The sequence below is a fragment of the Schistocerca gregaria genome, chromosome 3 (genome assembly GCF_023897955.1).
Source record: "Schistocerca gregaria isolate iqSchGreg1 chromosome 3, iqSchGreg1.2, whole genome shotgun sequence".
NCBI lineage: Eukaryota > Metazoa > Arthropoda > Insecta > Orthoptera > Acrididae > Schistocerca > Schistocerca gregaria.
Window position 1 is genome coordinate 516,244,449 of NC_064922.1, and position 27,606 is coordinate 516,272,054.

At 41.7% G+C, this 27,606-nt stretch overlaps 2 protein-coding genes across 3 annotated transcripts in view; one reads left to right on the top strand and one right to left on the bottom strand.

Annotated features, from left to right (window-relative positions):
- The window catches only part of LOC126356176 (N-acetyl-D-glucosamine kinase), a 199,925-nt gene extending 174,535 nt beyond the window's left edge, over nucleotides 1-25,390 (bottom strand). Inside the window, exon 1 of one of the 2 annotated variants that reach the window (XM_050006938.1) lies at nucleotides 25,267-25,390. In XM_050006938.1, the coding sequence (XP_049862895.1) occupies nucleotides 25,267-25,295 (29 nt within the window). In that variant the 5' untranslated portion in view covers nucleotides 25,296-25,390. Of the gene's footprint in view, nucleotides 1-12,451; nucleotides 12,557-25,266 lie in introns of those variants that run through there. The other variant, XM_050006939.1, reaches the window with a different exon arrangement.
- Nucleotides 25,391-25,439: 49 nt separating this feature from the next.
- Nucleotides 25,440-27,606, top strand: part of LOC126356175 (hexosaminidase D-like) — a 109,324-nt gene continuing 107,157 nt past the window's right edge. Inside the window, exons 1-2 of the mRNA XM_050006937.1 lie at nucleotides 25,440-26,525; nucleotides 26,602-26,810. Of these exons, the coding sequence (XP_049862894.1) occupies nucleotides 25,836-26,525; nucleotides 26,602-26,810 (899 nt within the window). The 5' untranslated portion in view covers nucleotides 25,440-25,835. The remainder of the gene's footprint in view (nucleotides 26,526-26,601; nucleotides 26,811-27,606) is intronic.

Sequence of the window (27,606 nt, forward strand, 5' to 3'; positions counted from 1 at the left end):
AACTGGAAAGGAATTCAGCAGACATCAAATGAGCTATGACAATGGATAATGGCTCGTTTTCTAGTGCAATCATTCCTGCTATTAAATAATGACTTTTTTGTTTTTGCGTCGTTTATATCTCAAAGAAATTTCCTTTCAAACTGCTCTGACACAGCCAATCGCTTTTCTGTAGATGCTGAAGACGAACTTGTACTGGGGAAGGCAAAACTCGGTCTAGGCACTGCAGCGCCTGTAGTTTTACACTGAGCACCAAAGAAACTGGTATAGGCATGCGTATTCAAATACAGAGATATGTACAAAGGCAGAATACTACGCTGCGGTTGGCAACGCCTATATAAGACAAGTGTCTGGCGTAATTGTTAGAACGGTTACTGCTGCTACAATGGGAGGTTATCAAGATTTGTGTGTGTTTGAACGTGGTGTTATAGTCGGCACACGAGCGATGGGACACAGCATCTCCGAGGTAGCGATGTAGAGGCGATTTCCCCATACGACCATTTCACGAGTGTTCCGTGAAGATCAGGAATCCGGTGAAACATCAAATCTCCGACATCGCTGCGACCGGAAAAAGATCCTGCAAGAACGCGGCAGAAGTACAACATTCCGCAAATTGCTGCAGATTTCAATGCAGGGCCATCAACGAGTGTCAGCGTGTGAACCATTCAACGAAACGTCATCCATATGGGCTTTCGGAGCCGACAGCCTATTCGTGTGCCCTTGATGATTCCACGACAAAAAGTTTTACGCCTCACCTGTCCCCATCAACACCGACAGTAGACTGTTTATGACTGGAAACATGTTGCCTGGTAGGACGATGTTCAAATTGTATCTAGCGGATGGACGTGTACGGGTATGGAGATGAACCTCATGAATGCAGGGACCCTGCATGTCAGCAGGGGACAGTTCAGGCTGGTGGAGGCTTTTTAATGGTGTGGGGCGTGTGCAGGTGAAGTTATATGCTACCCTTGATACGTCTAGATACGACTCTGACAGGTGACACGTATGTGAGCATCCTGTCCGATCACCTGCGCCGGCCGTTGAGGCCGTGCGGTTCGAGGCACTTCAGTCTGGAAACGCGTGACCGCTACGGTCGCAGGTTCGAATCCTGCCTAGGGCATGGATGTGTGTGATGTCCTTAGGTTAGTTAGGTTTAAGTAGTTCTAAGTTCTAGGGGACTGATGACCACAGATGTTAAGTCCCATAGTGCTCAGAGCCATCACCTGCATCCATTCATGTCCATTGTACATTCCGACGGACTTGAGCAATTCCAGCAGGACAATGCACGTCCAGAATTGCTACAGAATGGCTCCAGGAACACTGTTCCGAGTTTAAAACTCCCGCTGGCCACCGAACTCCTCAGACATGAACATTATTGAACATATCTGGGATGCCTTGCAACAAGCTGTTCAGAAGAGATCTCTTGCGGACTTATTTACAGCCCAGCTGAATTCATGGTTTCAATTGCCTCCAGCACTACTTCACGCATTAATCGAGCCCATGCCACGTCACGTTGCGGCACTTCTGCGTGCTCGCGGGGGTCCTATATGATACTAGGCAGGTGTACCAGTTTCACGCTTGGACTTTATTTGGATTTTTCATAGTTAGTGTTCCCTGCTGGACAAAAAATATGTTATTAGGTTTAACGTACGTAAGGCATTTTCTGTAAGCTTGAATGGATACTTGAAACTACGTTTCACAAATACCTCCGCACATCCCAAACATATTTAATTATTACGAGCATTCGACAAATAGGTGCCTCCTTAACGATATTAGTCATCATCATATTTGCGGACAAGCACCTTGTTGGTCAGTGTAATAAAACAATTTAAAACAGAAGAATAGATGACTAGCTAAGGCTTTGGTGCTTACCTCTTTGTGTTTTGTTTTTTCCCCCCTTCTCTTCCACAAGAAATTCGAACTTGGCACAACAAATCAAACGGAAGTCTTATTTATGCCACCGTGTAAATGAAAATATATTGATCAACGGGCGTTCTTAATTTTGTCGATGACATTTTTTGTAATTTGTCTTACAATAAACAGACTATTTTCAATAGTACACTCACATACAACAGGTGAAAGTAATAACAATTTGCAATAAATTAGAGAGTCAAGTCAATGAAACAAAATGTCACTCCAAAATGAAATTTCCACTCTCCAGCAGAGTGTGCGCTAATATGAGACATTCTGGCAAACTAAAACCCGTGCAGGACCGTTACTCGAACTCGGGACCTCTGCCTTTCGCGGGCAAGTGCTCCACCGAGTTTGTTACGCAAGCACAACTCACGATCCGCAGTCAAGTTGTGAGGACGGGTTTTAATCTGCCAGGAAGTTTCATATGGCGTTCGCTCGCTTCACTCATCAACGACAATGCCCGAATTTATCCGAATCCGCCAGAATGTATGCGTCTGATCTCTCTGGGATCGCTCAAAAGTCTGGTTACGACTTGCTTCATGGCATGGCATTTCATATTGCGCTTCCTTGGGACACGCCCGATATTACCTTCGTTCTCGCTTGGTTCTTCCACTCATATTTTTGTACTAATCGTATATTTTTCAATGTACTTCGTATGATGTACGGTCATTTGGCGAAAGCTGTAACTGGAAATACCCTCCAAAATATTACTGATCTCTGTCCCACTCCTTGCCAAGCAGGATACTTGACTGAAAAGATCAAAATTTGTTCCACTGCATCCCGTCCAACTGAATGGAGTAGTGATTGAAAGATGTATAAAAGATACTGGTTACTAGTTGAGAATGTAGACGGAATATAACGGTTCATTTGCGTCGTCTACCATTTACAATATACTCTGTGTGAATAAAGTTCCCTGTGTTTCACACCAATGTTTTCTCTTGAACTGTTTTCCTCCAGGAACGTCATAATGGAAGAGCTTAAGAATTGCCTCACGACGTTGCGATAGTTGGAATTTGGAGATACTGAAATTGAAAGAATTCGTTTTTTTTTTTTTTGCCCCTTTAGTAGGCAGGGGTAGCTTGTGTTCTTTCTAAGCCATGCGGGACTGTTCGCATGCGATCATTCCCAATAAATATTAAATGTGAAATGTAACAGGAATTCCGACAGGGCATATTGTTTGCTTTGGGTAATCTTAATTTTTTTTTCCATACTGTGTTTCATTGACGTCTGCAGAAATTTGTCCAGGTAAGTGGGAAGGGAGACTAGACTCTAAAATTGCTGCTTTTTATACAACTGAGTCGGTCAGTTTCGAGACGTGTCAGACCGTAAGAATTCAATTTTCTAGGTGATAAAGCCGAGTATTATCTGTGATCAGACACGTAATGCTAAAACTGACTAAACGAGAGGTTTAGCGGAATCATGTAAAATCACTTTTAGGAGTGTATGAGAATTCTGTAACGAATAAAAAAGCTCCTGTGGAAAACGCGAAGAGAGAGAAGGAGAGACGTGATTGTTAGAAACGGAGCAACAGCTCGGATTTGGTAATAATGGAGAATGTAGTCGACAGACTCGTTTTCACAGGAACCATCCCGGCATTGACTCCAAAAGGAAACCTCGGAGAACATAAATCCGGATGGCCGAATGGAGGTTTGAGAATGCGAGCCCAGCGTCTTAACATTCGAACGTCTCGCTCGGTAAAACGCAAAGGCTGAAATGTACGGAATAATTAAAAAAACCTACACAATATTTATTCAAACGAGAACATTTGTCATTTTCTTAGTGTTGGAAAGGAAGCTATTTAGAGCCAATGATCTCTAAGATTGTTTTTGTACGGCCGGAAAAATAGTTTGACGAGTTTTGTGGTAGACTGATCAAATTTTGGTGGTCGAAGGGAACGTATTCCTGCCAACGCCGTACCTTAACCGCGTCTTTCGCACGCACCACAGGCACTTGACTGCGTCTTATCTGCCACTTAGCAGGCATGTCACAAGTACTTCAGATACGGGCTTCTGAGTTGTCGTAGACAGTCTTTCGGGCATTCGTCTTACGATTCCCACACTCCTTTCTTATCGCTTATGTCTTGCATCAGATTATAACGTAAGAAGGTCATTCTTACGCAACACTCGTGACATTCGCGAATTCTGTGTATGCTATCACTGGCAAAATTATCGTTTGGTGAAAAGTCTATCAAACTAAACAGAGTCTCCCGTGAAGCACCTAATTACACAGGGGGGGGGGGGGGGGTAAAAAATGTGTACAGTGCTGAAAGGGCCTTAGAGGGAATCCTAGGTGGTTGTATTCTCTGGAATCTACGAGGGGGGTTCAATAAGTAATGCAACTCTTTTTTTTTTTTTTCTCGGCCATCTTCTACATCTACATCTACATCCATACTCCGCAAGCCACCTGACGGTGTGTGGCGGAGGGTACCCTGAGTACCTCTATCGGTTCTCCCTTCTATTCCAGTCTCGTATTGTACGTGGAAAGAAGGATTGTCGGTATGCTTCTGTGTGGGCTCTAATCTCTCTGATTTTATCCTCATGGTCTCTTCGCGAGATATACGTAGGAGGGAGCAATATACTGCTTGACTCTTCGGTGAAGGTATGTTCACGAAACTTTAACAAAAGCCCGTACCGAGCTACTGAACGTCTCTCCTGCAGAGTCTTCCACTGGAGTTTATCTATCATCTCCGTAACGCTTCCGCAATTACTAAATGATCCTGTAACGAAGCGCGCTGCTCTCCGTTGGATCTTCTCTATCTCTTCTATCAACCCTACCTGGTACGGATCCCACACTGCTGAGCAGTATTCAAGCATGGGGCGAACAAACGTACTGTAACCTACTTCCTTTTGTTGTCGGATTGCATTTTCTTAGGATTCTTCCAATGAATCTCAGTCTGGCATCTGCTTTACCGACGATCAACTTTTTATGATCATTCCATTTTAAATCAGTCCTAATGCGTACTCCCAGATAATTTATGGTATTAACTGCTTCCAGTTGCTGACCTGCTATTTTGTAGCTAAATGATAAGGGACCTATCTTTCTATGTATTCGCATCATATTACACTTGTCTACATTGAGATTCAATTGCCATTCCGTGCACCATGCGTCAATTCGCTGCAGATCCTCCTGCATTTCAGTACAATTTTCCGTTGTTGCAACCTCTCGATACACCACAGCATCATCTGCAAAAAGCCTCAGTGAACTTCCGATGTCATCCACCAGGTCATTTATGTATATTGTGAATAGCAACGGTCCTATGACACTCCCCTGCGGCACACCTGAAATCACTCTTACTTCGGAAGACTTCTCTCCATTGAGAATGACATGCTGCGTTCTGTTTTCTAGGAACTCCTCAATCCAATCACACAAGTGATCTGATAGTCCGTATGCTCTTACTTTGTTCATTAAACGACTGTGGGGAACTGTGTCAAACGCCTTGCGGAAGTCAAGAAACACGGTATCTACCTGTGAACCCGTGTCTTCGGTTGAAAAATGTGGCATTTGTTGTGTGATATAATGAAATATTCTCGTTTCAGGCACTATGCATAGCCTTCCAAGTGGCGTTTGTAACGATGGTGCGATCAAAACGGAGAGCAGTCACTGATTTTCTTTTGGCAGAAAACCAGAGCATTATTAATATTCAGAGGCACTTCAGTATATCTACAGATACCTGGCAGTGAACAAAAGCGAAGACCTGACATCATCGCAGCAAGGTTGCGCAAACCTGTCTGACATCCCGCTTGCCGGTCGGTCGTACAGAGCTGAGACTCCTGCAATGTTCTAACGTGTGGACACTCATTTGAGGTGATCGAAGGATCAGAATCAAACACCTCACTGCTCAACTGGACGCTCTGTTGGTAGTGCTGACACGATTGTCCACCAGTTGGGTTCCTCGCCGCCTAACGGAAGACCTGTGCGGAATTCCTTCCGCGTTACGAGGCTGATGGTGACAGTTTCTTGTCGCACATCGTCACAGGCGATGAAACAGGGTTCATCGCTTCGAGCCGGAAACAAAAAGGCAATCTATGGAGTGGCGCCCCAAGACCGCTCTTCCGAAGAAGCAGTTCAAATCTGCACCCGCAGCCGGTTAAGTCATAACGACGCTCTTCTGGAACACTGAAGGAATTATTCTCTTCGATGGCCTGCCTCATGGTGCAACTGTCAACTTTAAAGTTTATTGTGCTGTCCTCAGGAATTTGACGAAGTGACTTCAGCCTGTTCGTTTGCGAACTAACTTCCCCCTCTCCGTGACAAAGCAAGGTCTCACAAAGGTCTGCCCACCCAAGAGCAGATCACAGAACTTCACTGGACTATTCTTCCTTATACACCTTACAGCCCGCATCTCCCATCTTCTGATTTGGCCGAATTGAGGATGATCTCTGCGAGAAGCAGTACGTGGATTTCGTGTGACTAGGGCCTCCCGTCGGGTAGACCGTTTGCCAGGTGCAAGTCTTTCAATTTGACGCCAACTTGCGCGTCGATGGGGATGAAATGATGATAATTAGGACAACACAACACCCATTCCCTGAGCGGAGAAAATCTCCGGCCCAGCCGGGAATCGAACACGGGCCCTTTTTTTCTCATTTTTTTGTTCGATTTTGTCCGTTGTATTTGCTCGGTGCGGATGTCGCAGGACACCCGTTCAAGTTCAGTGTTGAGCCGTTGACTCAGTTTTTTTTATTATTATTATTACAGAGGGCAGCTAACCCTCTGGACGAACACGCTGAGCTACCGTGCCGGCGGGCCCTTAGGAACGACATTCTGTCGCGCTGACCACTCAGCTACTGGGGCGGTCAGTACGTGGATGATGGGGAGGTTATTAATGCAGCAAGACGTTGGCTCCGTCGTCGACCAGTAGAGTATTACAATGCGGGCATACAGGCACTCCCAGCAAGATGGCGTAAGACCGCCACATTGAACGGAGATTATGTTGTAAACTGGAGTTTTTGTAGCCAAAAGAGTGGGGAATAATATGATGTATTGGAATTCTGAATAAAACTAACCAGTTTCTAAAAAAGAAAAGTGTACCATTACTAACTGAACGACCCTTGTAACTATGTTGGCGCAGTAACAAATATTAAGTTTCTACTTCAATTCAATCAAAAGACACGGCCATTATGTCATATTTTGATACTCGCAAACTCACTCGTCAAAAACTATACGATACTTCCCGTTGTCACAGAATCGTGAAATTAGGCATGAAGCACTGTGTAACAGTAAAAGTGAAGCAAAAAATCCGATATTTGCTAATTTGTGATTATAATACACGAAAAAATATTTTTTGTCATTTGTTATCTGACTGTCCGTCACCCGCCAGGTTAGCCGAGCGCGCTAACGCGCTGCTTCCTGGACTCGGGTAGTTGCGCCGGCCCCGGATCGAATCCGCCCGGCGGATTAACGACGGGGCCGGTGGGCTGGCTAGCTTGGATGTGGTTTTTAGGCGGTTTTCCACATCCCCCTAGGTGAATATCGGGCTGATCCCCATGTCCTGCCTCAGTTACACGACTCGCAGACATCTGAACACTTTCGCACTATTCCATGGATTACACTAGTCACAGACAGTTGGTACACTAATTCCTTCCCGGGGGGTACGGGGTGGCGGCAGGAAGGGCATCCGGCCACCCCTTCAACTAACATTGCCACATCCGATTAACCATGCCGGCCCTGCGTATCCGCGGGAAAAACGGCACAAGCAAACGAAAAAAAGTTATTTAACTGTCCGTTCGTCTGTTAAGTCCCCTTTTTCTCAGGAACTGGTGGATGACTCAAGCTGAAATTTATGTGACATATGGCCCCTTGGCGGTGTCGAAACGCTAAGGTTCAAAGTCAATCCCCTCAAAAGATATGGCCATTTATGTCACATATTTTGATACTCGCAAAATCATGCATCAAAACCCGTAGGGTTCATCACTTTCACCAAGAATCATGATATTTGGCAAGAATCGAGGTTATATAGCACAAGTAAAAGAATAAATCCGCATATGTTTAGTTTTTTTTGTCGTGTGATTCGACTGGACGTATAAACGTGAAATTTATGTCACCAACTAAAATTGACGGCCCCTAGCAGTGCAAAAAATTTAAGCTTCTATGTCAATGCGATCAAAAGATTCTGAAATTTAGGTCATATTTTGATATCCTGCCAGTATCGATATCGATAGCAGGAAAAAATCGTCGAAATTCTCGATTCCCGGAATGGATGAACTATCTATATACCTCTACATCTATACTCTGCAAAGCAACGTGATGTGCATGGAAGAGGATACGTCCCATTGTACCAGTTATTAGGGTGTTTTCCTCTTCTATTCACATACGAAGCGTGGGAAGAAAGATTGAATGCCACTGTGCGTCAGAATCTTATCCACACGATCCCTGTGTGTGCGATACGTATGGGGTTGTAGTATATCCCTAGAATAATCATTTAAAGCTAGTTCTTGAAACTTTGTTAAAAGACTTTCTCGGGACAGTTTACGTCTGTCTTCAACAGTCCTCCATTTTAGTTCCTTCAATATCTTTATGACACACTCCCACGGATTAAACAAACCTGTGACCATTCGTGCTGTCCTTCTCTGTCTACGTTCAATATCTCCCGTTAGTCCTATATGATACACGTCCCACACACTTCAGCAATATTCTAGGATGGATCGCATGAGTGATATGTAACCAATCTTCCCCAGTAATCTACCAGTAAACCGAGGTCTACCACCTGCTTTACCCACGACTGAACCTTTGTGATCATTCCGTTTCATATCCCCATATAAGTAGGGTTCTACAGAATCGTCGGTGCATTAGTCCTATGTGCACTTATCCGCATTTTTAACTTTTACCTCTCGAGTGGCAATGCGTGTCTGTTAACTTTAGTGACCTTGCTACAGCCTTGAGTTGCTGCAGACGAGCAATGTATAGTCAGTAATCTAGTAAAGTGACACTTAAATGATATTCATGGTTACTTTTGATGAAACTGTTGCTAATTTAAGAATTACTTTAATAAATTTAAATAATATTCATGATTACTTCTGATGAAACTGTTAGTAATTTAAGAATCACTTGATTGATTTTAATTTTGAAAAAGATTAACTGCGTTGCAACAGTTGTCACAACTATTGCAAAGGATATGGTGATTTTCAGAAGCCTATATAATACATTACTGAGGTTATCGTCGAAACAGTTTTCACTAATACTTGCCTGAGTTAACTTTTAGATTGATGATGATGATGATGATGATGATGAGTCCCATACTCCGTTTACCGAGCGTAGGGGAGCGACGCGGGAGACCCGCGCCGCCATACTAGGCAAGGTCCTAGTGGAGGTGGTTTGCCATTGCCTTCCTCCGACCGTAATGGGGATGATTGATGATGATGATGAAGACGACACAAACACCCAGTCATCACGAGGCAGGTGAAAAATCCCTGACCCCGCCGGGAATCGAACCCGGGACCCCGTGCTCGGGAAGCGAGAACGCTACCGCGAGACCACGAGCTGCGGACAACTTTTAGATTACTCTGTATTATCCAGTAAACAACACTGCTAGTGTTTCTTGAAGTTTTCCCGGAGGATCGAATATTCCATCGTTTTTCTGGACTGTATCCGGGGCATTATTTTTAATACAGCTATAATGATTTAAGAGTTGCAGACTTCTGAGACATGTAAAGGTATTAGAGAGGTAGTTCTGACGTTGTGTTTGATACTTGAAGTACGGGGGTTAAGAAAAACCAGTCTTTTTACCCGCGACTTCGCCCGTATATGCATGCCATTGTTGCAAGTGTTCCTAACCTACGCTTTTGCGTGACCATTTTTCACCCCCACTCTCTGCCATAGGGGTGTTATACAGCAAGTAATATTTGTGACAAATTTAGTTGAAATCTATTCAGTGGTTTTGGTGGAGATATGGAACATACAATGAATTTTATTAATACGAGCATACAGATTAAAACGGATTTGTCATCTTGAAAAAGCGTTCGACAAAGTAAAATTGTGGAACATGTTCGAAGTTCTCAGAAAAATATGTGTAAGATAACGGTAAGACGGGTAAAAAAAAAACATGTTAAATAACTAATAACCATACAAAAGAATAGAAGACCATGAACGAAGTGCTAGGATTAAACAGGATGTAAGACAGGGTTGCAGCTTTTCGCCCCTACTGTTCGATCTATACATCGAACAGGCAACGACGAAAATAATCAGGAGTGGCATCAAAATCTTTTGTGAAAGGATGTCAGTGATAAGGTTCGCTGATGACTTTAATATCCGCAGCGGAAGTGGTAAAGGATCATAGGACCTGCTGAATGGAATCAAGAGTCTAATGAGCACAGAATAAAGCTTGAGAGAAAACTGAAGAAAGACAAAAGCACGGAAGGGCTAGCAGAAATGAAACTGGCCTAACTACATCCTGCTGTGAGAGCTGGTTGTGAGCCTAGTTGGTAGAGCACTTGGCCGTGGAACGCCAGATTCGAGTCCCAGTTCCGCACTCAGTTTTGATCTGCCAGGAAGTTTCAACTGTAGAAATAATTCGTTAACAAATCATTCAACTGTTGATGTTCTCGTAGCAAGAGCAAAAATACAATAAGCAATAAATACATTTCTCGTGAGAAAATGCAGAAGAGTAAAACACTCATGTCCAGCAGGATGGTTTGAACAGTGCATTTCTTTACTCGGTATGTTCAAAGCAACAGGGATAAAAAACATTTATTTCCGTAGGGGCAGCGTCTCATCTCCGTTTAAAACGAAAGATGACATAAAATACAGTTAAAATTAGTCTCGCTCTCTCCCAGTTTCACTTTCGCTCAAATAGTATAAATGTAAATGCACTCTCTCTTCTATAACTCGTTAAAGATCAAATCAGAATAACAAAGAGAAATCAAATCAAATCAAATGTGTGTGAAATCTTATGGGACTTAACTGCTAAGGTCATCAGTCCCTAAGTTTACACACTAATTAACCTAAACTATCCTAAGGACAAACACACACACCCATGCCCGAGGGAGGACTCGAACCTCCGCCGGGACTAGCCGCACAGTCCATGACTGCAGCGCCAAGACCGTTCGGCTTACCCCGCGCGGCAACAAAGAGAAAATTTGAATAACAACATAGAAAAACTGTCTCGCTGATTACTTACAAAAAAGTCTATTCATTTAGAAAGAGATTGGGAAGTACGCAAAATCTCAAACTATCTAGTTTTTCTTATATCCATGATGACGTAGTTTCTCAGTAGTATACTGGGAACCTTAATAACAATAATTTGTTCCCGAGTCCCTGTCTGTTGGGACATGTTATATACTGAATTATGCACTGTAGCCGGAATTCGGCACTTTCCTTTTAGGGGAACGGCGGGTATTATGGGCCATTTAAGGAAACAAGTAAATTACAAAATATATTTTTAGCTTAACTCAGTTATGAGAGAAAAAAAAAAAAAACATTTTCGGCTTATTTCCTCTACGTAATAAAAATATCTTTAGCAATATATGAAGGGAACATAAAACAAAATGTAATTCGAATTAACCTTGCATTTTGGGCATTTTAAAATTTGGCGGGTAGCATGGGCCACACCAATATGATTATGTACATAATTTAAAAACATTGCTTTGAATAAAAGTTTTATTGTTGAATACTATACACAATGTGTAACATATTATTCGCACAGAGCTCATGTGCTCACCCTTCACACTTGTTGCACTGAATCCAGTTTTACTCAGCTTTCACCATCCACAATACATTTTACATCTACATCATCTTGAGAAATGCTTGGTGTAGGACTGTCATTACGAGAAATTTTAATCTGTTCATTTTTCTTCTTATTATTGATCATCGTTTGTGCTTGTTTTGAAAATTTCATCTGTCTCTTGTTCTGTTGTGGTTCAAATGGCTCTGAGCACTTTGCGACTTAAATTCTGAGGTCATCAGTCGCCCAGAACTTGGAACTAATTAAACGTAACTAACCTAAGGACATCACACACATCCATGCCCGAGGCAGGATTCGAAACTGCGACCGTAGCGGTCGCTCGGCTCCAGACTGTAGCCCCTAGAACCGCACGGCCACTCAGGCCGGCTCTTCTGTTGTGCTTTTTCCTTTTACTCTTCTGAATTTTTCTTGTCTGTCAGCATATTTTTTATTGGAGTTGATGTCAATATTTCGCTTCTCTCTGCCTTTCTTTTCCAACATGTCAACCTCTTTCCGCTGCAGGAGGGCAAAGGCAACACCTCTTTTAAAACACTTGTAAAACCTGAATTTTCACTTGTGTGTAGTGCATTGGAGGAAGTGGTGGTCTCTTCAGAAGTGATCGTACATTCTGCCTGGGAAGCAAGCTGAGCGTTTTTTCCTTAAATGTTAGCATAGTATCGTAAAAAAAAAAAAAAAAAAAAAAGGAAATGGGTTCCGTGGCCCATACCACCCAAATGCAGCATGGCCCATACTACCCAACTCACACAGCTATGAAAACATGGTAGTAAGCAAAACATTGTTAGAGCGAACGAAATGCCATAGTCACGGTCTTACATTAATAGAGTAAACTCAATAACAGCTCTAGTTTCATAAGTATATTCTTACCCGTAATGATTCAGCGTGATGTTAAGAAGTATTCGAGGCAACAACTTGTAGGAGTACAAACAAACAATAATCACTCATAGACGATACGACGCTGGGAATCAAACTCTCAGCACATGTCGAAATGGCGCTGGCGGAAAAGATTACACTGTGTGCCGTGCTGCTACCTAGTAGTGAATGTCGGAAATACCAACTGGCCCATACTACCCACTGGCCCGCCGTTCCCCTAATTATCGTTTCAAAGTTTTTTTTTTTTTTTGTCACAGATTACATTATCGTCATGTAATGCCTATACATTGCGACGTGCGTATACATTAATTGTACAAAAAGCCAATGACTGATGCTTGTGATTTTGTACTTATTGCTGCACTGTAATCGTTGTAATTATGTTTCGTTTTTTAACTTAAAATTATCTTTGTGTGTGATGATTTACATGACTGATGCTTTGTAGTGTTGTCTTTGGGGATACAAGTACTTTGGTTGCTCATGCTATGTCCAGAATACATATGTCCAGCTTCCTAAAGTGTCTGCATGACGAAGGTTGCTGATGTCGGAGAATTACTGTTCTATTGTACTACTGTTCATGATCCTGACTGCTAATGCGATATTATGTTGCAACTTGATCGACATGTAACTTATATTAGCTAATTTTCGTAAGTTACGTTTTGTATTTTCGTGTCTTTATGACGTTTCGTACACTGAGGTTTTGTAGTCATTTCTGTTTTTTAACGCTGATCTAGGTGTCAGATGACGTGCGTTGACCGAAATCGGTAGGGAATTAATAAATTGTTCTAATGCAGCCAAGTGCCATGAGTTTCCTGACAATCGCTTGAAGAAAAACTTCTTATAAATGTTGCTGGGTTTTCTGTGCAAGTTGTATCAGTCCATTCAAAACTAAACGAAGGCTGTAAAATGAAAGGCGCTTAAGCGACCTCAGTGCCATTGCCTATGGAAGAGCGATTTTGCCGGCGTCGGTGGCTGTGCCGTTCTAGGCGCTTCAGTTCGGAACCGCGTGACTGCTACGGTCGCAGGTTCGAATCCTGCCTCGGGCATGGATGTGTGTGATGTGCTTAGGTTAGTTAGGTTTAAGTAGTTCTAAGTTCTAGGGGACTGATGACCTAAAATGTTAAGTCCCATAGTGCTCAGAGCCATTTGAACCTATGGAAGAAGGTGTGGTACCTATAACGGTCGCTAGAGGGACATGGCCACACACCTACGCGAGAGCGCCCATCATCCACTGCACTGTCGTGCTGAAAACACAGAAATGGAGGCTTCAGAGTAAGAGCAACGGCGTGTTGAGTGTTTTCTTAAACTGAGGTGACAAAAGTCATTGGATAGCCAGATGCACATTTACAGCTGGCGGTATCATCGCGAAAACGAGGTATTAAAGGGCAGTGCATTAGCTGAGCTGTCATTTTTACTCAGGTGCTCCGTTTGGAAAGATATGGCTGCACCGGGGGAATTTGCACACTTTGAACGTGGAATGGTAGTGGGAGCTGGATGCATGGGACATTCCATTTCGTTAATCACCAGGGGATTCAACATTCCGAAATCTACAGCATCAGGAGTGTGCTGAGAATACCAAATTTCAGACATTACCTGTTACCACAGACAACGCATTGGCCGATGGCCTTCACTTAATGACCGAGAGCAGCGGCGTTTGCGTAGAGTTGCCAGTGCTAACAGACAAGCAAAACTGCGTTAAATAACCGCAGAAATCAGTGTTGGGCGTCCGACGAACGTATCCGTTAGGACAACGCGGGCAAATTTGGCGTTAATGGGCTATGGCACCAGAAGACAGAGGCGCGTGCCTTTGCTAACAGCACGACATCGCCTTCAGCGCTTGTCCTGGGCTCGTGGTCATACCGGTTAGGCCATAGACGACTGGAAAAGCATGGCCTGATGAGACGATTCCCGTTACCGGTTGGTAAAAACTGATGGTAGGGTTCCAGTGAGATGCGCATCCCGTTAATATGGAATGGATTTGGTCCTCTGGTCCAACTGAATCAATCATTGACTGAGAATGGTCATGTTCGGCTAGACCGTTTTCAGTCATTCATGGACTTCATCTTCCCAAACAACGATGGAATTGTTGTGGATGACGGCCCACAGTCACTTGCGACTGGTTTGAAGAACGTGCTGGAGAATTCGAACGAATGATTTGGCCACTCAGATCGCTCGACTTGAATTTCATTGAATATTTATAGTGCATAATCGAGAGGTCAGTTCGTGCGCAAAATCCTGCACCGGCAACACTTTCTCAGTTATAGACGGCTATGGAGGCAGCATGACTCAATATTTCCGTAGGGGACTTTGAAGGACTTGAGTTCATGCCACGTCAAGTTCCTACACAAAAGCGGGCAAATGGAGGTCCAACAAGATATTAGAAGGCACCCCACGACATTTGTCACCTTAGTGTATATTCCCCACTGCCTGCTCCATTTTTTTTTTAATTTCTATATTTTCCCCTTTCGTCTGTTAAATTCAGTATCTCGTATGTTATCCAAATGTTTCAATAGTGCCACGTCTGTTTGCATATTTGATCCTTTGCTGCCTTCACAATTCCGTCTCTCCAAGCTACCCATCAGTCTTGTGCTGTATTCCTTTTCCCTGTTTAAGTCAATTATTGTTTAATGCCCCTTCTGAAACTCTCAAAGACCTTTGATTCTTTCAACTTAATCAGTCCCTTCTCCTTAATCTTCTCCCTATCGCACAATTTAATAACAATATTAGCCTCTGACGGTATACAACTTCTGGATTGGTATGAGCACAGTGCTTAAAAATAAGGGGGAAAAGTGGCGCAAGTTTGTTTTTGCAGCCTCACATCGTTATTTCTTGCGAAATAATACAATATATGACTAACAACGCTTCTATTACACAAAACTGCATAGCTAGGCAATTTTAACAGTTGGTGTAGCTCAAGCACAATCTGTTTGTGATGAGGGAGCTAGCAAATAGGTACTCGTCTGACAACTCCAATTCATAGGGTAACATGTCGGGACTCATCCTATGTAACTTTTAATGCCTCGCAAAATAGAAATCTCCTTTCCCAAAGGTAAGGAATTACGTACATTTATATGACTACCCAGCCTGGCAGAAGAACCATCGAACCACCTTCAGAATATATCTCTACCAATCCGCTTTCCAACAGTGCACTGGAAAAAAATGAACATGTAATTATTTCCATACGAGCTCTGATTTATCTTATTTTATTACGATGATCATTTCTCGCTATGTAGGTCGGCGTCAATAACATATTTTCGCAATTAAAGGAGAAAGTTTTTGATTGAAATTTCCTGAAAAGATCTCGCCGCAAAGAAGAATACTTTTGTTTTAATGATTGCCACCCCAACTAGTGTATCATGTCCGAGACAGTCTTTCCAGTATTTCGCAATAATAAGAAACGAGCTGCCCTTCTTTGTACTTTTTCGATGTCCTCCGTCAAGCTTGCCTAGTAATTACTCTGCACCGCACAGCAATACCCTAGCAGACGACAAGCATAGTGTAGACAGTCTTGTTACTAGACCGATTACGTCTTCTAAGTGTTCTGCCAGTAAAACGCGGTTTTTGGTTTGTTTTCCCCACAGCATAGTCTATAGGATCGTTCCAAGTAAACTTACTGACTTACTAATATTTTTTCCATAGTCGACCCTATCATTCCTATTTTCAAGGTGATGATTATTGAGCTATATGAGAAAAAGTAAATTAGTTACAAACTACGGCGTGCACACACTTTATTTAACATGTAAACAAAAAAATGGTCCAATGGCTCTGAGCACTATGGGACTTAACATCTTAGGTCATCAGTCCCCTAGAACTTAGAACTACTTAAACCTTACTAACCTAAGGATATCACACAACACCCAGCCATCACGAGGCAGAGAAAATCCCTGACCCCGCCGGGAATCGAACCCGGGCGTGGGAAGCGAGAACGCTAACGCACGACCACGAGATGCGCGCAAACACGCAAACGACACTACAGATATTCGGATCTTTGTTATGACATGTTCGACATGCTTGCCATCATTGGCGATGATGTGTCGCAGACGAATAGCGAATTTCTGCATGACACGCTGAAGTGCCGGAGCATCGATGTAGTCGATGGCCTTCTGAATGGCTGTTTTCCGCTCAGCTATGGTTTTGGGGTTACTGCTGTACACCTTGTAGCCCCAGAAAAAGGAGTCGCTTGTACTCAGTTTCGTAGAAAATAGCGGCCAATCGAGGCCCTTGCCAGTGGCCTCTAGGTACACTAGAACCAGAATGGGGTCCCCGAAGTGCTTCTCCAGGACATCAAACACACTTTTGCTCCGATGGGGTCGAGCTCTGTCTTGAATGAACCACATTTTGTCGAAATCACACCATTACAGAGCCTCGACCAGCTTGAACAGCCCCTGCTGACATGCAGGGTCCATGGATTCATGAGGTTGTCTCCGTATCTGTACACTTCCATCCGCTCGATACAATTTGAAATGAGACTCGTCCGACCAATCAACATGTTTCCAGTTATTAACAGTCCAATATCGGTTTTGACGGGTCCAGGCGAGGCGTAATGCTTTGTGTCGTGTAGTCATCAAGGGTACACAAATGCGCCTTCGGCTCCGAAAGCCCATATCGATGACGTTTCGATGAATGGTTCGTACACTGGCACTCGTTGATGACCCAGCACTGAAATCTGTAGCAACTTGCGGAAGGGCTGCAGTTACGTTGAACGATTCTCTTCAGTCGTTGTTGGTTCCGCTCTTGTTGGATCTTTTTCCGTCCGCAGTGATGTCGGAGATTTGATGTTTTACGGGACTCCTGATATTCATTGTGTACTCGTGAAATGGTCGTACAAGAAAATGCCCACTTCATCGCTACCTCGGAGGTGCTGTGTCCCATTGCTCGATCGCCGTCTACAACAGCACGTTCAAAATCACTTAAATCTTGTTAACCTGTCATTGCAGCAGCAATAACTGATCTAAGAACTGCGCCAGACGCTTGTTTTGTCACATGTGTTGCCGACCGCAGCGTTCTATTCTGCCTGGTTACACATCTCTATATTTGAATACGTACAATTTCTTTGTTGCTTCAATGTATAAAGCCAGTTGTTCTTCTGTGATGCCAAAAGATCGAGTAGCTAGCATTCACATACTTAGATTGCTCTTTACAATTAAAAAACTGAAAAAAGTGCATATCAGATGACAATAGGCATGAAGTGTGCTCAATCACATACTATAAGAGAAGATAACTAAAATGAACAATATAAATGATAATTTTTTGTATAAAGGTCTTCTATGTCACATTTTAACCATTCGTTGTGTGAAACAAATACAATATTACATTAAAAACTGCTGTTTTATGCACATTAAGTAAGCTTCCAAATTACTGTGATTGTGGAATATCATTCTCATTATATCATTGTTCTTTTTTGAAGGTATTAGTCTATAATTGCTAATACAATTGATATGGATACTGAATTTTTATGCATACTATGTTTGTTTCAAAATAAGTATAGTTGTAAATTGTACTGAAAGTAAAAAAATAGGAAAATATTTAAATGTCTATTAAATACTTAACAGATTATATTTAAACTGGCGAAAAAGTAACTGTCAACAAATTAAAACTACAATTTTGAAAGTATTTGGTTAGCAGCTGTGTGTGGACAAAAACTTATAGAGTTTGTAGTTTCATGTTAACTGTTATATAAATGAACCTATTTAGAAAATGCTATAAATACTACATGTATCACTAAATTTAAAACTTTTTTTGTCTAAAATATTGCACTTCTTTGAGTTTTTAAGTATCAATCCAGTGCCAAATAGCTTCTGATGGCTTCCCCCCCCCCCCCCCCCCCTTAACTTTCGAGGAGAGAATGCTCTGATGTTCTCTCTCTTCCAGGCAACTACCCCAACCGACAAAAATTCATTTATATGCCTCTTATTCGTGAAACAGTACAAGCTTTAAATAACAAAGTATTGACAGTAGGAATTTTTTGTGATCTCTGCGAGGCATTTAATTGCACAGATCACATTACTCTCTCAGAAAATAAGTTTTATTGAATTTATACACAGCTTGTCTGAATCATACTTGATAAACAGAATACGAAAACTTGTGCTGAATGAGTCAAACACAACTGGAAGGTAGAAAAGTTTAGTGACTGCAGAGAAATCACAAATGGAGTCCAGAGGGTTCAATTTTGGGTCCAGTCCTATTTTTCATATATGTGAGTGACCTTCCACTTAACGTTCATCAACAAGCAGAATTGATAATTGGTACTTTTTGCAGACGATATGAGTGTTATAATAAATCCCATTAGAAAGAAACCAACAGAAGATATTGTAAATTATGTGTTGCGAAGAAAATGGACTACCCCTAAACTTTGAAGAAACTCACTATATTCAGTCCTGAACAACAAATAGAGTAGAATGCTCCAAATTTTTGGGTGTACATACTGTTGTAAACTTGAATTGCAAGAAGCATACTACTAAGCTTCTCAAACAGTTAAGTTCTACTACTTTTCTCTTCGTATAATTGCTAGTCTTGGAAACAAACGATTAACTTTCTGACACATTTTGCATATTTGCACTCAATAACGTCTTACAGAAAAATTTTCTGGGATACTTCACCACTCAGGAAGAACTATTATTTGGACAAAAGCAAGCAGTAGGAATAATATGCGGTGTTCACCCATGGACGTTACATCTACAGGGTGCTAGACATTTTAACAGCGTCATCACAATACATATATTTAGTAACGAATTTCGTCATAAATAAGCCATTACAATTTTTTAGGAGAACAGTGAGAACTATACCTACAACTCTAGAGGGATAATTGACCTTCATTACCCATTATCAAAGCTGTCAGTGGCTCAGTTCAGTATGCAGCAGCAAAAATCTTTGATCATTTGCTGACAGATTGTACGTGGACGAGTTTCTATTTAAAAACTGATAACCCGTAAACAAAAATTAAATTAGTTTTTAAAAGTAGTAACATGAGTAGGAAAAAAGTAATGATGTGTTAATTAATGTTAACACTAATCAAGCTTACATATCTTGTAAACTGACTCATTCCAAATCATTTTGATAAAAGAATCATTCAAACGACCTATGAAATACGCATCTAACTAAGTAATTGAAACTAGAGAAAGGAGTCTGATTCATGGCTTCACATTATGTATCCAACAGCCTACCAGAGAATATTAAGTAATGTGCAAAATGTAGTGGTGTATAAGACTAAATTAATGAACGTTTGTTGGCAACTCCTACTCTATTGAAGACTATCTTTATCGGAAACCCTAAATTTAAAGTTTAGTATAATTTAGTAACAATTAGCACTGTAATGCAGAAGTGTAATGGCGTCCCACTACAATACATATACGAGGCCACTCTCTGATGGGACCCATGGAATACAAATAATGTCAACCACTTACTTTATCTATGACTGATCTTATGTGATCATTCCACTTCATATCCCCACAATACCTCAGTATTTGTATTAATAGACTGTTTTCAATGGCGACACATTGAATGTGTACACATATATGATGTACAGTTTCCCGTTTTGTGACTTGGGCAGCTTTACATTTCTGTTTATTTTAAGCAAGTTTCCAGTCTTTGCACAACTTTGAAATTTTATGAAGATATGACTGAACGTTTGTGCAGCTTTTTTCCGACATCACTGAATTTGAGGTACTGTATTATCTGCAAGAAGGCTGAGGTTACGAATAATGTTGTTTGCCAGTCCATTAACACACAACATAAACATCAAGCGTCCCAACATACTTTCGTGGGTCACATCTGAAACTACTCCTACATCTGTCGCTGTCTCTCCAAGAAACCATGTTGTGTCCTCTTTAACGAGATATCTTCAATCCAACACAAATTTTGTTTGACATCCGACGTAACTGTACTTTCGTCTGTAATTTTTGGTGCCGTACTGAGTCACACTCTTTTTGGAAATGAGGAAATATCGCCTTTATCTGATTGTCTTGATCCATGGCTTCCAGGGTATCATACGACAAAGGCGCGAATTGGTTTCGCACGACCTATGCCACTTCATACATACAGCAAGTTTCGTTCCAACAAACAAGTCGCAACTTTTGGTAGCAAATATAGCTATCAAATACTTACAGTATGAGTGGTAAGCTGCTTGATACAATGACGTCTATTACATATCTGGGCGTAACGTAGCAAAGCGTGCCACAGGGGAGTGTTATGGGACCATTGCTTTTCACAATATATATAAATGACCTAGTAGATAGTGTCGGAAGTTCCATGCGGCTTTTCGCGGATGATGCTGTAGTATACAGTTACAGCATTAGAAAACTGCAGTGAAATGCAGAACGATCTGCAGCGGATAGGCACTTGTTGCAGGGAGTGGCAACTGACCCTTAACGTAGACAAATGTAATGTATTGCGAATACATAGAAAGAAGGACCCTTTATTGTATGATTATATGATAGCGGAACAAACACTGGTAGCAGTTACTTCTGTAAAATATCTGGGAGTATGCGTACGGAACGATTTGAAGTGGAATGATCATATAAAATTAATCGTTGGTAAGGCGGGTGCCAGGCTGAGATTCATTGAGAGAGTCCTTAGAAAATGTAGTCCATCAACAAAGGGGGTGGCTTACAAAACACTCACTCGTTCGACCTATAATTGAGTATTGTTCATCAGTGTGGGATCCGTACCAGGTCGGGTTGACACAGGAGATAGAGAAGATCCAAAGAAGAGCGGCGCGTTTCGTCACAGGGTTATTTGGTAACCGTGATAGCGTTACGGAGATGTTTAGCAAACTCAAGTGGCAGACTCTGCAAGAGAGGCGCTCTGCATCGCGGTGTAGCTTGCTCACCAGGTTTCAAGAGGGTGCGTTTCTGGATGAGGTATCGAATATATTGCTTCCCGCTACTTATACCTCCCGAGGAGATCACGAATGTAGAATTAGAGATTCGAGGGCACACGGAGGCTTTCGGCAGTCGTTCTTCCCGCGAACCATACGCGACTGGAACAGGAAAGGGAGGTAATGACAGTGGCACGTAAAGTGCCCTCCGCCACACCCCGTTCGGTAGCTTGCGGAGCATAAATGTAGATGTAGATATGGAGCAGGCGCGTAAGGTCGGTTGCAGCAAAGGCATTTTATTCGGAGAATTCTAGGGAAGTACAGCTCACCTACACAGTCTAGTAACATTAATGTGACTATCGCCACTGTCCGACGAAAACGTGCAATAACCGCTCACAGAAGGCAGGTGGCAGCACTAGCAGTGGAAGGTATATTAAGCATGAGGGAGAGAGGGCAGTGCAGTTGTTGTAATACTGCAGAGCAGCGATTTATCTGACGTCCAAAAGGGGATAATCATTGGCTTTTGCGCCAAGGGTGGAAGCATTTCCGAAACGGCTAAGTTTGTAAACCGTTCACGTGCCACCGTGGTTAAAGTACACCGTGCATGGCAAAATGGTGCTATCCAAACTCGGCGCCGAGACAAGTGTGATGCACCGAGGGCTATTGATGACAGGCGTGAATGACGGCTATGGAGATGTGCACGGGCGGACGGACGTGGAACTGTTGAGCAACTGACAACCCAAATGAACCAAGGGCCTACCATCAGTATCTCCTCGACAACCGTACGGCGAAGGCTGCTGCGTATGGGCCTTTGCAGCAGGAGGCTGGTTCATCTACCTATGCTGACCGCCGTCATTGGCGATGAGGGTTGGAACTTGCACGATAGTACCGCAACTGGGCGTCCACAGAGTGGCGGCATGTGACTTTTTCCGATGACTCACGTTTTATGTTCCAACGAGCAAATGGCCGTTGGCGTGTACGGCGTGAAGCGTATGAAACCGGACACCCTGCAATCATGTAGGAGAGTTATGGTCTCAGCAATTTTATCGTGGCATCCCCTGTGTTATTTCGTTATTCTTGAAGGCACAATGGACCAAAACGAGTATGCATTTTTCCTTGGGGACCAAGTCCAATCCCAAATGTACTTTGTTTTTCTCGGCACGATGGCATCTTCCAGCAGGACAATGCAAAGTGTCACAGTTCGCAGCATACGTGCGTGGTTCGAGGAGCACCAGGGTGAGTTTATCGTACTCCCAACATTCATCTTCATCTACTTTTTTGTTATAATACTATTTAATTATTTTATAGGACTATTTCCATACATAGTGGGCATCAGACTCCTCGGATTTAAATCCAATCCAGAATATGTGGAACTTCCTCGACCGGGCTTCACGCGCCATGGATCCTCAACCGAGACAAGTACTCTGACCGTATCTTCCAGAAACTCACTGACTCTCTTCCTGAACGTCTAGCAGCGGTTCTGCAAGATGGTGAAGTTAATGACCGGATATTGTATAAAGAAGACCGAGTGCAGAACACTCGTGCGATACATTCCTGAAGTAAGTACTGCTCGAATGTTTGGGATCCCCACCAGGTTGGATTAAAGCAAGACACCGTGGCAATTCAGAGGCGTGCTGCTGGATTTGTTACCGGTAGCTTCGATCAACACCTCAATACTACGGAAATGTTGCGTCAAAATAAAAGGGAATCCGTGGAATAAAGAAGACTTTCTGTTCGCGAAACGCTATTGAGAAAGTTCAGAAAACTGACATTTACGACAGACTGCAGGACGATTATACCGCCACCGACATACATCTCTTGCAATGACTACGGGAACAAGATAAAAGAAATCAGAGCTGTTGTGGTCGTACACGGACAGCAGATTTTCTCTCACATCAATAGCAGGTGAAACAAGGACGGGAATGATTAGCAGTGATACACAGTACCCTCCGCCAAGCAACGTTTGGTAGCTTACAGAGGATGTACGTATATGTAGAGCGCAACAAACTTTTAAGACTCATCGGTCCTCATATATTATTGATCCGACTCTTACCTGCTCCTTGTTCACTTCCAAAATCAATAAAGTATCTTCATTATCAACAAAATGGTAAAGATTAAGGTACTGCGACTTCACAGTGCTTTAAGCGCATGGAATTTATGCAATAAGTTGCAAACAGAATGGACATTCAGTAATGCCATTGACCTGTAAGTGTTTCTTCTCACTCGCGACAATTCCTGTCTTGTTACACAAGTTTGTTTTTGTTGCTTTCCTCTGGATGATAGAAACAAATATTGCCGAATAAGAGAAAGTAATACAGAAAAAAGCACAGTCCTTAAGGTGGTTCTTACTGGCATAGTGCGTTCACTCGTTATTTGGCAAGGGTCATTATTAGAACAGCCATTAAAGAATAATTTGAAAACATTTAATACCATATTATCACAAGAAGTCAGCTTGAAAATAAAGTGCTACAAAACTGACGCGTCTAGGACCTACAATAAACGTAACGGACTTCTGGTTATACACAAGATAATGCTCATCCTATTAAAATGACAGATTAATCTGCTGAAGTTGGAAGTAAAATTATAAGCGCAGCTGACGACTTATTTTTATTTTGTGAAAAGAACACACACCGCACCTAGTGAGCAACAGTTATGTACAAAATCATTATGTTCAATGCATTTTCAAGACAGCTCATCTGTCCAGATTTTAAAAACTAAACTACTGTATGATTAAATCTTTGTAATTCATTCACAGCTCAAAAGTTGTCAGGAGACAACAGCAGTGCGCCTGCAACAGTTCAATCAGTCGTTATATTTAAGGGCTATCGTAAGAAGCAGCTAAGGCGGGCTGGTAAATTACATTTTTTCCATCAGAGGAAATCGGTATTTAGAAAAGCTGGGGTTTAGCGAAAATTACTTCGTTCGCATACGATACCCACAATTGTTTACATCTGTTAAGTCTTCTGGAGTCGATGGTTGTGCGAAATGCTGCACAATGGGGTTCTTTAAGTCGTTTTATGTGTAATACTGTTTTCTGTGAACCATCTACCTACCATCAATCCACGGGCAAAATGCTCTACACAGGCAAAATGCTCTGCAGTTGAAGTTGTCTGTCTCCAAGTGTGATAAACGGCGAAGTCGTGAGCGCTGTTTGACAGTGGTTTTAAATTCATATGGTTCGATTTTTGACAATTTCAGAATGATAAGTATGCAGTGTTTAATTAATATTAGCACTATGGAAATGCTGCAAGACGATGACGAATGACGTCCATTATTACTTACTACTTCTGATATGGCTAAGAAGGCAATATCTAACACACAAAAAAAAAAAAAAAAAGTCAGGAAAGGACTGTAACGACAAGATCGATGGCGAAAGTTCTGGCGTATCAAATAACTTTTTTGCCCACGCCTCTTAATCGTGGAACATTACTCTGCGACAGGCTAGTGTAAAGTAATTACATCCTTTTGCCATAGCCAGCCAAAATACCCAAGTATTTCTGCTTGACTTAAGACAGAACAAATATTACGAATAAGTTGTACACAAAAGCAAACTGCATACATAATAAACTGCTAGAAAAGTTCGCATCATAATGTCGTCAACTGATGTCTCCCAGTGTTACATATATCCTTAAGTTGGCTACATAACAATATAGAAAAATATGCACAACTGTAGGAGGATACTATTCAAACACTGGCAGTGGAGTCAACAACCAAATTTATCATTTAATGACTGATTTGCGAGCGCCTTTCTGAACAGATGTCTGGTTTCAAATCCTTCCTCGCATGTAACCACGAACATATTGAATGACGACTGCTGTGAATGACTACATAAAAGGTACAGGAAACTTAAGACACGATGCATATAATACAAATGCAGTGTACAGCGGTCTGAAATTTCCCAGAAAGAGTAAAGTGGAGCGCGTGGGGTGCAGCAAATTCTATTTTTTTGCGGCAGTATTGAAACGTAAAGTGTGGATGTGGAAGTTTCATAACTTACCCTTCTATTCCTCCAAGTATCACATCCATTTCGTCTTATTTCATAGGTCCAAACTAGCAGTCTGTCATCCGCGCTCTTCGTTCAGCCCGCTAGATACTATCGTTGCCACACGAGCTACTGTAAACGTTATTGTTGACGTAAACAGCTGTTACTTATATCCAATGTGATAATATACAGGGTTACCACATCAACCATAGCGTAGAACCTGCATAAACTTGACGAAGCAGTTTGCATATAGTTGTAGAACGGCCGAAGAGTTTATTAAAATTTACTAGCAAATTCATTCTTTACACAATTTTTCTGAATCTTTAAGGTGAGTGAACATTTTATGTTTCACTCACTGAAAGGTGGACCGAAATTCACAGAACAGTTGACAGGTGAAATGCGCCATTTTCGTCTGCTAAAACAGTTGTAAGCCAAGTGTTTGTTTGGCAGTATATCCGAAAGAAAACGTCATAATTCTTTTAGGAGTGTTATTATCCATGTGTAAATGTTTTTTTTTGCTATGTTAAGTCACCGAATTACTAAATGAGAGGGCGAGTGGGAGGTTGAGGTAGTTGACCGTGGAAATGCTTAGGCTAAAGGGTAAGACTCAACTTATGGTCGCAACGTTGCTTATGTTAGTTACCTTACTGATTTTGTATAAAATATCAGTGGCGGACACTCTGCATGATTCTCAGAGACTGAAAGATGACGAAGGATACAGCTTACATTATATAAATGAACCCATACAGCAAAATGATGCTTCGGCTTTGGTACAGAAGGTAGAGGATGTTAGACGCAGGGCTAACGACCTGTATCATTTTAATGGTATTCACAAAAATATGATTGATGAAGATAAGATTGGAAGGAGAATGATGGCTCCAGGAGCTGATGATTATCTGTCTGAGAAAAGTGATTCAAGAAATGTACGTAAGTCAAACAAAAAGCTTTTCCCTGGATACCGTTATATTCATTTAGATTTGAAAGGTGCACCTCCAAAAGTTACCTATTTTAGTGAATTATTTAAAATCTTACGTGATTTGGGGGCGACTGGTCTTCTGATAGAGTATGAAGACATGTTTCCATACAGTGGGCATCTGTTGAAAGACGTTGCAGCATACAATGCATATACAAAATCAGATGTGCAGAAGATACTAGAGATAGCAAAAGAAAACGAATTGAAAGTAATACCATTAATTCAAACTTTTGGACATATGGAATTCATCCTGAAACTTGAGAAATTTTCATATTTACGGGAAGTTCAGAGATATCCACAGGTACATCATAATAACTCGTGGGTTATTTATACATGTATTTTAAACATAAGCTAAAAAAAGTCGTGTGTAATTTTAGGTAATCTGTTCTTGTCACAATGATACATTTCCCTTGCTGACATCGATGATTGATGAAATCTTAGCGCTGCACCCTGATGCAGAGTATCTTCATATTGGTTGTGATGAAGTCTACTATCTTGGAGAATGTAACAGCTGCAGCACCAGTATGATGCAGCACGTTCCAACAAAGTCAGAGCTGTTCTTGAATCATGTCATTCGCCTAGCAAAGTAAGTATATGTTGATTAGTTATACTATGTAGTAATTTGACTAATTATTATGTGAAAGGGCACTATTAGTGAATACTGATTTTTAGTTTTATTCTCTGCCTCTTGGAATCTTCATTGAAAACCATTGTACTTGAAATTTGCATTTATGCTATTGACTCATTCAAAGAGAAGAAATTAGATGACTGGGGTGTATACAGCCTACCAACATGGGATTTTACCTTTGACTTGCAAAGTGATTATATAGTGTGTGTGTGACATCATGCATGTACAAACTGAGAGAGAGCAGACCAGAGGCATCCATATCTCAATGACTTATTTAACTGAAAATACCAGTCTACCCAGATCTCAGCCCTTTTGTTTTAATTTGTTTAGCACACAACAAGCATTACTGTAAGTGAATTTGGGTCAAGAAATTTGAATTTCACAATCCAGTGCATCAGAAATAGTAACTTTTAATGTTGGAAACTTTATAAACCAAAGAAGTTTTTCTGGCTATCTAATATCTGTGCAAAACCATTGTAAAATGTTTGGAACGGATATTATTACTAATAGCATGCACATACCCAGGGGGCAAGAGCCCCCCGACCCCCTTAGGGCTCAGGGAGAGTGTAGTCAGGTGTTTTTCCTTCAAGAATATGATTAACAAGTTGGTATTACCAAGGTATTTTTTTTAACATGGTTGGAACTGAAACTTTTTATGGACCCACCCTCTCTCCCGCTACAAACTGTTGTGTAGGCCATTTTTAATATTAGTGAATATCGTGTGCATTATGTTCGGGAGGCTGATAGGTTAATA